The 10,379-nt window shown below is 43.9% G+C and overlaps 1 protein-coding gene across 4 annotated transcripts in view; it reads left to right on the top strand.

Annotated features, from left to right (window-relative positions):
- Positions 1-10,379, top strand: part of ttn.1 (titin, tandem duplicate 1) — a 196,003-nt gene that overhangs the window by 12,271 nt on the left and 173,353 nt on the right. For all 4 annotated transcript variants that reach the window (XM_061792602.1, XM_061792600.1, XM_061792601.1 and 1 more), the window contains exons 8-16: positions 2,732-2,794; positions 2,876-3,137; positions 4,418-4,472; positions 4,550-4,750; positions 5,665-5,807; positions 6,590-6,732; positions 7,593-7,820; positions 9,632-9,873; positions 10,064-10,308. In XM_061792602.1, coding sequence (XP_061648586.1) covers positions 2,732-2,794; positions 2,876-3,137; positions 4,418-4,472; positions 4,550-4,750; positions 5,665-5,807; positions 6,590-6,732; positions 7,593-7,820; positions 9,632-9,873; positions 10,064-10,308 — 1,582 coding nt within the window. The remainder of the gene's footprint in view (positions 1-2,731; positions 2,795-2,875; positions 3,138-4,417; positions 4,473-4,549; positions 4,751-5,664; positions 5,808-6,589; positions 6,733-7,592; positions 7,821-9,631; positions 9,874-10,063; positions 10,309-10,379) is intronic.

The following is a 10,379-nucleotide window of genomic DNA, read 5'->3' as shown; positions in this document are numbered from 1 at the left end:
AAAATGGATGGATGGATGGATGTCTTTGTTGTTTGGTTAATGACTGGTGGATGTGTATGACAAAATCCTTCTCTTTCTGATCCTGACATTCCAACACCTCCTAGTACCTGTTGCGATTATTATGGTTTGTGTTCCCCAACGGGCGAGGTGGTCGACTGGTTAGAGCGTCTGCCTCACAGTTCTGAGAACCGGGGTTCAATCCCCGGTCCCGCCTGTGTGGAGTTTGCATGTTCTCCCCGTGCCTGCGTGGGTTTTCTCCGGGCACTCCGCTTTCCTCCCACATCCCAAAAACATGCATGCTAGGTTCATTGAAGACTCTAAATTGCCCGTACGTGTGAATGTGAGTGTAAATGGTTGTTTGTTTCTATGTACCCTGCGATTGGCTCGCGACCAGTTCAGGGTGTACCCCGCCTCTCGCCTGAAGATAGCCGGGATAGGCTCCAGCACATCCGCGACCCTAGTGAGGATAAGCGGTTCAGAAAATGGATGGATGGATGGATGGATGAATGGAGGCAACTGGATTCTTTTTGGTTGTCAAAGACATTTTGTCTATAATTCAGAGTCTTTTTCAGGTGTAGAGTTCACCGTTTTCTGGTGGGTTGTTGTTCTTGTTCTTGCGACATATCATCACATACAGTGTTTTCTGTTGACTGTGATTCCGGCGGTATCAAGCCTGCTAGCCCATCCTTCTGACATGACCATATACTTGGGCCATAAAAACACAGGACACAGAGTTCCCCCACTATATCGCAGTTCAACATTCACAGCCCTGCTACATCACAGATTTTTATTTGATCGTTTTTGATGGAGACACAGCCCACTCTCAGCTCCAGCCATGCGATGCTGTGTGCGCCTTAGAGACACCCAAGAGATGAACTTTACCTACATTGCTGTGTACCTTTGTTTTCACTTTGTTGAGGCGATTTTGAACTTTTGAGAGTGGAGTAGAGCTGTTTTCGAGGCTACTAGCTTAAGCCGCACCACTGTTCGGACACTGCTGAGGTTCTTCGGCTGCCCGGCTGCACCAATTGCACCCTTCTCCTGGAGAGGTATTCCCTGCTAGAGGGACGTGTCCTCCAACTACAGCAGAATAATTTGGTAACTGTAGATGTTGCGGGCACGACTGATAGCGTAGGTTGTAGCCTACTTACTAATCCTGTTAGCATGAGCTCTACGCAGCTAGTTAACCGCGGCGAGCCTGTTCAGATGCATAACAGAATCACTCATTTAACTAGTCCCATTTCTCCTCGGTCTACTGGCACCTGCACGTAAGTCCTAGGTGACTCCAAAATCCGTAACATGAAGCTTAAAAACCCAGCCACTGTCGTGTGTGTTCCTGGGGCCAGAGCACCTGACATTGAAACTAGCCTTAGGGAGCTGGCACGCACCAGGCCTAGACACCAGTGTGTGGCTAACAACACAAGCTAATCAGAGACAGTTATACAGTTATGTCGGCTCTAATGAAACAAAGATGAGGCAATCAGAGATTACAAAGAGGAACAAACACAATATTACCAAAAGTATTCGCTCAGCTGCCTTGACTCAGATGTTGAATTTAGGTGACATCGCATTCTCCACAGTGAGAACTGAACCCACGCTGCCTGCATCAAAGTCAGGCGAGTGCACCACTACACCATCAGTGACGTAAATACCATGAAATAAAATAAAAAAATAAAAAATATGATTTATATCCATCCATCCATCCATTTTCTGCTCCACTTATCCCCACAAGGGTCGCGGGCAGGCTGGAGCCTATCCCAGCAATCTTTGGGCGAGAGGCGGGGTACACCCTGAACTGGTTGCCAGCCAATCGCAGGGCACAGATAAACAAACAACCATTTGCACTCACATTCACACCTACGGGCAATTTAGAGTTTTCAATTAACCTACCATGGATGTTTTTGGGATGTGGGAGACATTTCTAATCATCAGATTCAAATCTTACTTTGTTGTTTGTGGTGCCTATATTTTTCCCAATTAAATTAGTGAGTTAGTCTTACATTTGTAGGTTGTTTAATCCATTGACTTGTATTAGTTTATGGGCAGTTCTCTCACATCAAAAATGGCGGAGGTGGGGATGTAGCGCTGCAATGAGTCAACCCACTCAAAGCTCCACATCGATGCTAACACATTCAAAATCGCACAGCTTTTTAACCAGTCCCTGTTTACCTGGATAGATGAACAAAGATGATGATCGCTTACAGCACACTAATGTGCCAAGGCAGTAGAGGACTGCTGTTGAAGCTCAGGGCTATGGACGGATGGGAACCCACTCTGACCCTATGTACAAAGCAGGTGGTGAGAGAAAGTCCGGTAATTTTATAGCCATTCTCTCCGGGAATATTCTGTGAAAAAGCAGAGTCTAAAGTCAACAAAGAGCAGCCTCGCACTGCTCTCAATCTTTTAGCTCTGTTGGCAAACTGGTGTGGGTCGAATGGTTGGGACACAGGACGCAATGTGACATCGGACCGGTTTCTCAAAACATAATGACATCATGATAATTGGTGTTGTTAGAGTGAGTGGTCGGTAGTTAGGGTAAGCCCATTTTCTTTTCTTTTTTTTTTAATTTCTTCATTTGTGTGAAACTCCGTGATGTTGCCGGTAATCTTTTCACGTTTTCACCCTCTCCGCATTTACGTTGCGTCCAAGTTGTCTGGTCAAATGTGTTTGCTGTTGAAGAAGTTGAATTGGTATGTCTGATTTATTTGTGCTCAAACGTTGGCCTATCCAGGTGGTAGAAGAAGCCGTCGCAACGCCCCACGGTGACAGCGCGGTCCCGCCGGCTTTGGTTTCTGTGAGTCAAACAGTTCTGTCAACATCAATCAGTGATACTTGAAACTGAAAGTGTTGTCAAGGTGATTGCTTGTTTTTGCAGGCTTTGAATAACACAAACGTGACCGAAGGTGAGTCTGTGACGCTGGAGTGCCAGATCAGCGGCCAGCCCGCCCCCGTAATCATGTGGTTCCGAGAGGACTACAAGATCGAGAGCTCCACAGACTTCCATATCAGCTACCACGACGACGGGTGCGCCCGCTTGTTGATCCGTGAAGCATTCGCCGAGGACAGCGGACGCTTCACGTGCACCGCCACTAACGAGGCAGGAACCCTCAGCACCTCCTGTTACCTGCTCGTCCAGGGTCAGTCCAGCCTCAGTGGAGTCATGTCCACTTGCAAAAATTAGTTATCTGACTGCCTGCATGTGCTGAACTGTGAGTATGAATGATTCAAAGGTGGACCAAGATACAAAGTACAGCGCTACCTTGACTTACAAGAGTCCCAACTTTTTTCAGCTTCACCAGTTCCGAGCAATCACTTGATTGATTTTTTATTTATTTTTTGCTTTGTGTGAGTGAGTTTCTGATACGGCGCTGCTTCGGGGGAAATGGAAAAAAAATGGAGATTAAGATTCTGTAATGCCTTTTATTGAATGGGAAAAACAATCATACAATACAATACAAAATGAAAACACTCGCAAGGAGCATGGAGAATATACTAATGCTGAACTATACATCCATCCATCTATTTTCTTCCGCTTACCCGAGGTCAGGTCGCGGGTGCAGTAGCTTTAGCAGGCAAGCTCAGACTTCCCTCTCCCCATCCGCTTCATCCAGCTCTTCTGGGGGGATCTCGAGGCGTTCCCAGGCCGGCCGGGGGACACACTCTCTCCGACCTGTCCTGGGTTGTCCCCGGGGTCTGCTATACACTGCTATTCTCCTTATTAAGAAAACAGAACAAACAAATTCTGGTGTGTTTTTGGGGGGGGGGGGGGGGGTGCTGGATTGGATTGTTGGCATTTCAGTTTATTTCAATGGGAAAACTAATTTGTCATATGAGTAAATTGAGTTATGAGCTTGGTCACAGAACATATTAAACTCCTAAGTCAATATAGCACTTTATTTGAACAACAATGAAAGAAGCTCAACACATCTTATCAGACCCCCTGCATGAGTAACAGAGGCTAGATTGTTGGGTTAGGGGTAGCCTAACCCTAAGAAAAGTGCAGGACGAGTACATGACCGTCACTCCTGCGATGCCCTGGATGACTGGGGATGACAATGTGTAATTCACTAATGTCATGTGTATGTGCTGAGATTGATGTATGAGTGTTTGTTGTCAATGTATGCAGCTAAACCTTTTTCCAAGAGAAATCTGTTTTTAGGGAGACCAAGGGATACCTTGCATATTGCACCTTGTACTGAAAAACATATCAACTGCCAACATTGGCGTTGATGTTTCCAGTTCACCAAAGAAAAAAAATGCTCTCAACTGTTGTGCTTGGACATGATCCCAGTGACTCGGTCCTGCATGCTATGCTTTAGTGAGCAGAAAAATTGCAAAAAAACAACCGCAAAAAGAACAATAAGGTGACTCTTAAGTTGGAGCTTTTTCCAGTTCTCACAGAGACTTTGACTTTCAGTGTCTGAGGACATCGAGAGCCGAGAGGAGGTTGCTGAGGAATCTGAAGAGAAACTGTGAGTTGATCACCATGAGGTTTCTTGGACGTCTCAGGGCCTCCATCGTGCTGACCTGCACCGAAATGTTTTTGCAGAGTAACTGAAGAAGAGCCCATGTCTCAGGTGAGCTTGGTTGATTCTGAGACCTCCGCCGTTGCTCCTTTCTTCGTCAAGACTCCTGGCGTCCAGAAGCTGGTTGAGGGGGGAAGCGTTGCCTTTGCATGCCAAGTCGGTGGAAGCCCCAAACCACACATCATCTGGAAGAAGAGCGGCGTTCCGCTCACCACCGGATACAGGTTTGTCACGTCTGTTCCTAACGCAACTTGTGAGACGGATTGTTAACCCAATTAACCCTTAGGCCTTTATGGATTTTACTACTCTACCAGCTTCAGGGTTTGGCTTCTTGTGCGTTAACTACGATCTTCATTCTTGTCATCAGTGTAAAATATCCATTCATTTTCATTTTCTAACTATTCCAATCCTAGTTTGTTTGCACAATGCGCAGGCACCTCATAAAGGAATTTTAAAACATCCTGTAAAACATCCATCCATCAACAAACGTCCTTCTCTTGTCAGCAGATGGAGCGTCCACTTGTTAAAGCCGGTTGTCAGCCCACAGGCACCATGTTGGTGACCCCTGTGGTAAATTGAAATAGAATTCTTCACCATGAGGGTATCATTGTATCAGAGGGTATCTCCACTTCTTCAAACCTAAATTGTGTCATTTGTTTGCTCCACTGGAGGGCAGTAAGTCATTAAACACCTCTTTCAAAAAGTTCGACTATTACAGTACATGAATTGTCCCCCTTCTCCAAAAATAGATAAATGATGTGGTAGAAAACAAAAAAACTAAAGTTCCAGTGCTGAGTCTGGAATGAAACCCATTTTACCCAAATTGTATGATTCAATCCAGTAAGTAACAAGGAATTAAAATGTGGTTTTCATGGGTTTCAACTGGCTGAAAATGGCCACGATAGAACCAAAAGGTATAATTTGATGTAGCCCTTATATTGTTGATACATTTAAAGAGCTCAAGTTGGAAATGACAAAATCAGACAAAAAAAAAAACCTAACTCATGGGAGGTTTCATTCCTTTTGCAGTAACACAACTAAAATGGTTCAAAAATGAGGTGGACACAAAATGGCCAGACTAGAGCCCAATGGAGTGCAGCAGCTGGTGGCGTTGACATGCCTCTGAACTTTCTTTCAGATACAAAGTTGCCTACCAGAAGGAGACCGGAGTGTGTCACCTGGTGATCTCTATGACCTTTGCTGACGACGCCGGAGAATATTCTGTTTTTGCCAGGAACCAGCTGGGAGAGGTGTCCGCCACCTCTAGCCTGCTGGAGGAAGGTCCGTCACACAGCCAAAACCATGTTGGTGTTAATCCGCAAAGGTTGAATTCTGGCAGGTGGACTCTTCTTGTTTGTTGAAGACCTTGAATCCAAAAGGCTCCTCCACTTCTAAGTTTTTAGGTGTGGAGTCTCCCCATTTATGTCTCCGGTGGGTGTGGCCCATGGGGGTGGTCACAACAGGGTTAGGGTTGTTGGGTTTGTTAGATCTTTGTTGCTGTTGCCATGCAAGGCTGATGTTTTGTATACTAACTGGTTGTTCACATGCCTTGTGGTGAAATGACTCCTTTGTGGTCACCTTCACCTTGGAGTGCAACAATCTTTGGATGTGACATTCTTGTAAGCAGACGACAAGTGATGTTGTAAAACTCCTCTGATGCCTTTCTAGTTTGACATAGGTGGCTTCTTTCACACCTCTTTCGAGCTCTCCCCTAAAGATTGTCTCGTTCCGACAACCCTAATCCTATTGTGATCACCCCCAGGTGACACCCCCTCCAAAGACATAAATCGGAAGACCACTTTATAGCACTGGTGCTCAAGCACTTGAAACAATGCATCTGGTTTGTCCAATGATTAGTTTTGTGTCCATATCAAATGAAATAATTATATCTATCACATATAAAATGTACAACTCATGAAGTTGAAACATCAACGTCAACAAACCAGTTCAGTCCAGTTGCCTCCATTCACTCTTTGCCGATTACCATGACACGAATGATTGACTGTCGTCACAGACACGCTGGGCTTCATTCAAGCAGATGTTCTGAAACTTTTTGCCTTCAGATGAATATGAAGCCTATGTGAAGAAACAGGTGGTGACCTTGAAGACAGAAGTAGAAGCCCCAATGCAGGAGCCCCTAGTCGGAGACACTGCACCTACCATGACGATAACGGAGAAGATGACCACCACTCTTTTCTCTGGACAGGTAGCACCCTCCACTTGTCAGTATAGTATAGCCGTAAGTATATTTTTAAGTTGTCTAAGTGACTGGAGTATTTCTTTGTCTGACGATGTTTTACTTTTACTCCTTATGTTTGAACATAGATGTGTGTCTGTACTTTCTTTTTCTTACTTTGCCAAAATATACCCTAATATAAAAAAAGACAGAAAGCCAACCGCGGTTGAGGTCTTGATTGATGGAGATCTTCGGGCCTTATAAGACAGAAAAACAGGGACAGCAGCAATATGGAGGAACGGGAACCAGGGCGCATTCACATAGTCGAAGAAGCAAGATATTCCCCATCCATGGCCTTATTTAAGAGAATTGTTTGATGTTGTTGCCTCCAAGAACGATTGCTGGTGAATGTGTCTTGTACCAGTCTAAAAAGCTCCAGCTAGTGGCATTTGAAAAAACAAAACAAAAAACACATACAGTACTGGGGAGGTGCATTATTATTTATTTAATCTTGTTAATCCGCAATGTTAGCAACGCCATGGAAACACATTTTGATAGCATAAAAGGCTGAGCCAGCGCAAGCAAGCTGTTTTTTCTTCTACTCAGTATGAGCACCATAAAAGTGTGCCAAATTCAAAACAGGTACTGCATATAACTGTCACCTAAAAAAATGTTTTACTTTTGTATTTAAGTTCATTTCAGTCTCTACATTTTGACTTTTACTGAATTAAAAGAGTTGAATCAGTACTGTGAAGTGTGAGTTCTTTTGTGTAAAATAAAGGCAACCTGATTTGATTATTTGTGGCTGAAAGACTGTCGGCTGATCTTTGATGTTCTGATATTCCGTCACAGTCGTAAATTCGATTGTTTTCCTATATTTTGGCGCGCAGGACTTCCACCTCTCGATCATGGAGCAGCGCATCATGCAGGAAATTGAGCTGAGCATCCTGAGGATTAGTTACAGAGAACTGGTGGCGGAGGACGAGGAGCCGATGGTGAGCGCCGCAGAAGACGAGGCCGTGCCACCTACCTTTGACACGCTGGTAAAGAACTATCGAATCGTGGAGGGAATGGGCGTCACTTTCCACTGCAGGATGGTTGGAGCGCCGCTGCCCAAGGTAAGTTAAAGCCTCAGGCAAACCAACTCCTGGCATGTTAGCATTTGTGCTATTTTCTGTCACGATAGTACCAGACCACAGGGCACAAAGTTAAATCCTTATCTTCGTATGTCTTTGCATTTTCTGTACTAATATGATAGCATATCGACTGTTAGCATTTTAGCAACAGTCATTCGAAATTGCACCATCGTAAGACTTTTGATTTTGTTGAGGCAAAAGTTTAAAATAGTTCTACAGGGCAAGCCCATCTCTCAATACATTCTTGACAAATGTAGTTTTCGGACATGCAACGGTTAGCAGGCCTGTTTAAAATTTCTGCGGGAGTTTTTAACATTTAAGATTTAAATATATATATATATATATATATATATATATATATATATATATATATATATATATATATATATATATATAAACTATCCATTCATTTTTCTTGTTTAACTGTTCAAATTCCAGTTTGGTTGCACAATGCACAGGTTGGAAAACAAGTTCAAAAATGTTTACTTTTTTATATTCTCAGTTCCACATTTTCTTCTTGTATTATATTGCCAATAGAATAGTCTTTCTACAGCCAGAGGGAGATGCCACTTGTTAAATTCAAGCGTAATTCTTCTACTCCAGGGCCAGCAGAGGCTAGCGCCACTTCTTCAAATCACAAATGCAGTGCAGTAAGCCATTAAACGGCCCTTTCGGAAACCAAAAGAATGTTAAATGAAATTGCTCCCCTGTCCAAAAATTGATAACAAAGACAAGAGCATACAAAATCCTGGTCACCACCTCTTCCAGCTCATTCCCTCAGGTAGGTGCTATAGAACAATGCAAACCAAAACCAGCAGATACTCCAACAGCTTCTTTCCTCCTGCCATTCACTTCTTAAACAGTTCACTTACAATTCTATTGTGACATGCTGCCAATTTTGCACATCTCAGTTGAAACACTACTACATTATTCGTGCACTCACTTTACGTATCTGTTGTTGACCAGTACTCGCCACTCGTGCTTGAGAACTACCTGCACCATTTGAACAATTGTCACTATACCAGTTATCGCTCTGTTAGTCATTTTATTTTGCTCTAAATTTCTGGAGGACTCTGCATCATTTTCACCATTGTCACTGTACCAGATTATCGCATTATTAGTCATTTCAACCTGCTCTATATTGCTTGAAAACTCTGCATCATTAGTACAATTATTATTATATCAGCATTACCACATTACTGGCAACCCTTCATTGCTAAGTGATTCTCCGGAGTGTGTTTTTATGTCCTAAAAGTATGTTTGTCACAATGGCTGTCTGTTGTCGTCCGAGAGTGTCTCCAACTACCGGAGACAAATTCCTTGAGGGTTTTTTTACATACTTGGCAAATAAAGATGATTCTGATACTGATTCTTATTCATCCGGTAGAAAACATAAAACTAAACTTCAAGTGTTGGATCTAGAATCAAACCCATTTTATCCAAAATGTATTTTTAAATACAGTCAATAACAAGGAATAAAAAAATATATAATTTCCATGAGTTTCAATTGGCCAAAAGGTGCTACGAATGTACAGTTGGATATACTCTGTTTATTATTGATATATGTAAAGAGTTGAAGTTGTAAAATGACAAAATCAGACTAAAATCCCCACCTAACCCACCCCTTGGAAAACTTTCATTACATTTCCATTAAAACAGGGTTGGGGGGAAAAGGAAGCGAGGTGGACACAAATGGCCAGCACTTAGTCCACAGGGTTAAGATTTAGAAGATGATATCACTGGATAACATATCAAGCCATATGTGATGCATAACAAAATGTTGTTTTTGATAGATTGCTTGGTACAAAGACGGACAGCGGATCCGAGCCGGCGGACGCTACCAGGTAGAGGTTCTTCTGGACGGACGTGCCAGTCTGCGACTGCCCGTGGTTCTGCCCGAGGATGAGGCCGTTTACAGTGCCCTGGCCAGCAACATGAAGGGAAATGCCGTCAGCTCAGGGAAGCTCTACGTGGAACCTTCTGGAAGCATGTCGCCTCAGAGATACACACCGCAGCCAGCCGTGCAGAGGATCTGGTACGTTGGAGATCACAGATGTCCATGCTTCTTGGGGCTATATACAGAATAATGGAAGATACCCGGTACTTCATTATTCCAATGAGAGGGCGATCTGAAATGCTTTCAGTGTGTGTGTGTGTGTGTGCGACTTTTTAGTTTGATGCTCTCGATCAAATCCTTTCAAGTGTGTTTTTTTGTTGTCATCAAGGTCCACGTCTCCTCGCTCGCTGAGCCGCTCACCGGGCCCTTCTCTCAGTCGTTCTCCCAGTCATTCTCCCGGACGTTCTCCCGCCCGAAGGCTCGACGACACAGACGAGGCTCAGCTGGAGAGACTCTACAAGCCTGTCTTCGTCGTGAAGCCCGTCTCATGTAAATGCTCCGAGGGGCAAACTGCTAGATTTGACCTGAAGGTGGTAGGCAGACCCATGCCGGACACCTACTGGTTCCACAACGGTGAGTGGCAAACAGAAAAAAGGTTCTTCATAACACACATAGCACTTATGAACATATTGTGATGACCAGGT

The sequence above is a fragment of the Phyllopteryx taeniolatus genome, chromosome 12, assembly GCF_024500385.1.
Source record: "Phyllopteryx taeniolatus isolate TA_2022b chromosome 12, UOR_Ptae_1.2, whole genome shotgun sequence".
Classification (NCBI taxonomy): domain Eukaryota; kingdom Metazoa; phylum Chordata; class Actinopteri; order Syngnathiformes; family Syngnathidae; genus Phyllopteryx; species Phyllopteryx taeniolatus.
This window is presented reverse-complemented; position numbering and strand designations above follow the sequence as displayed.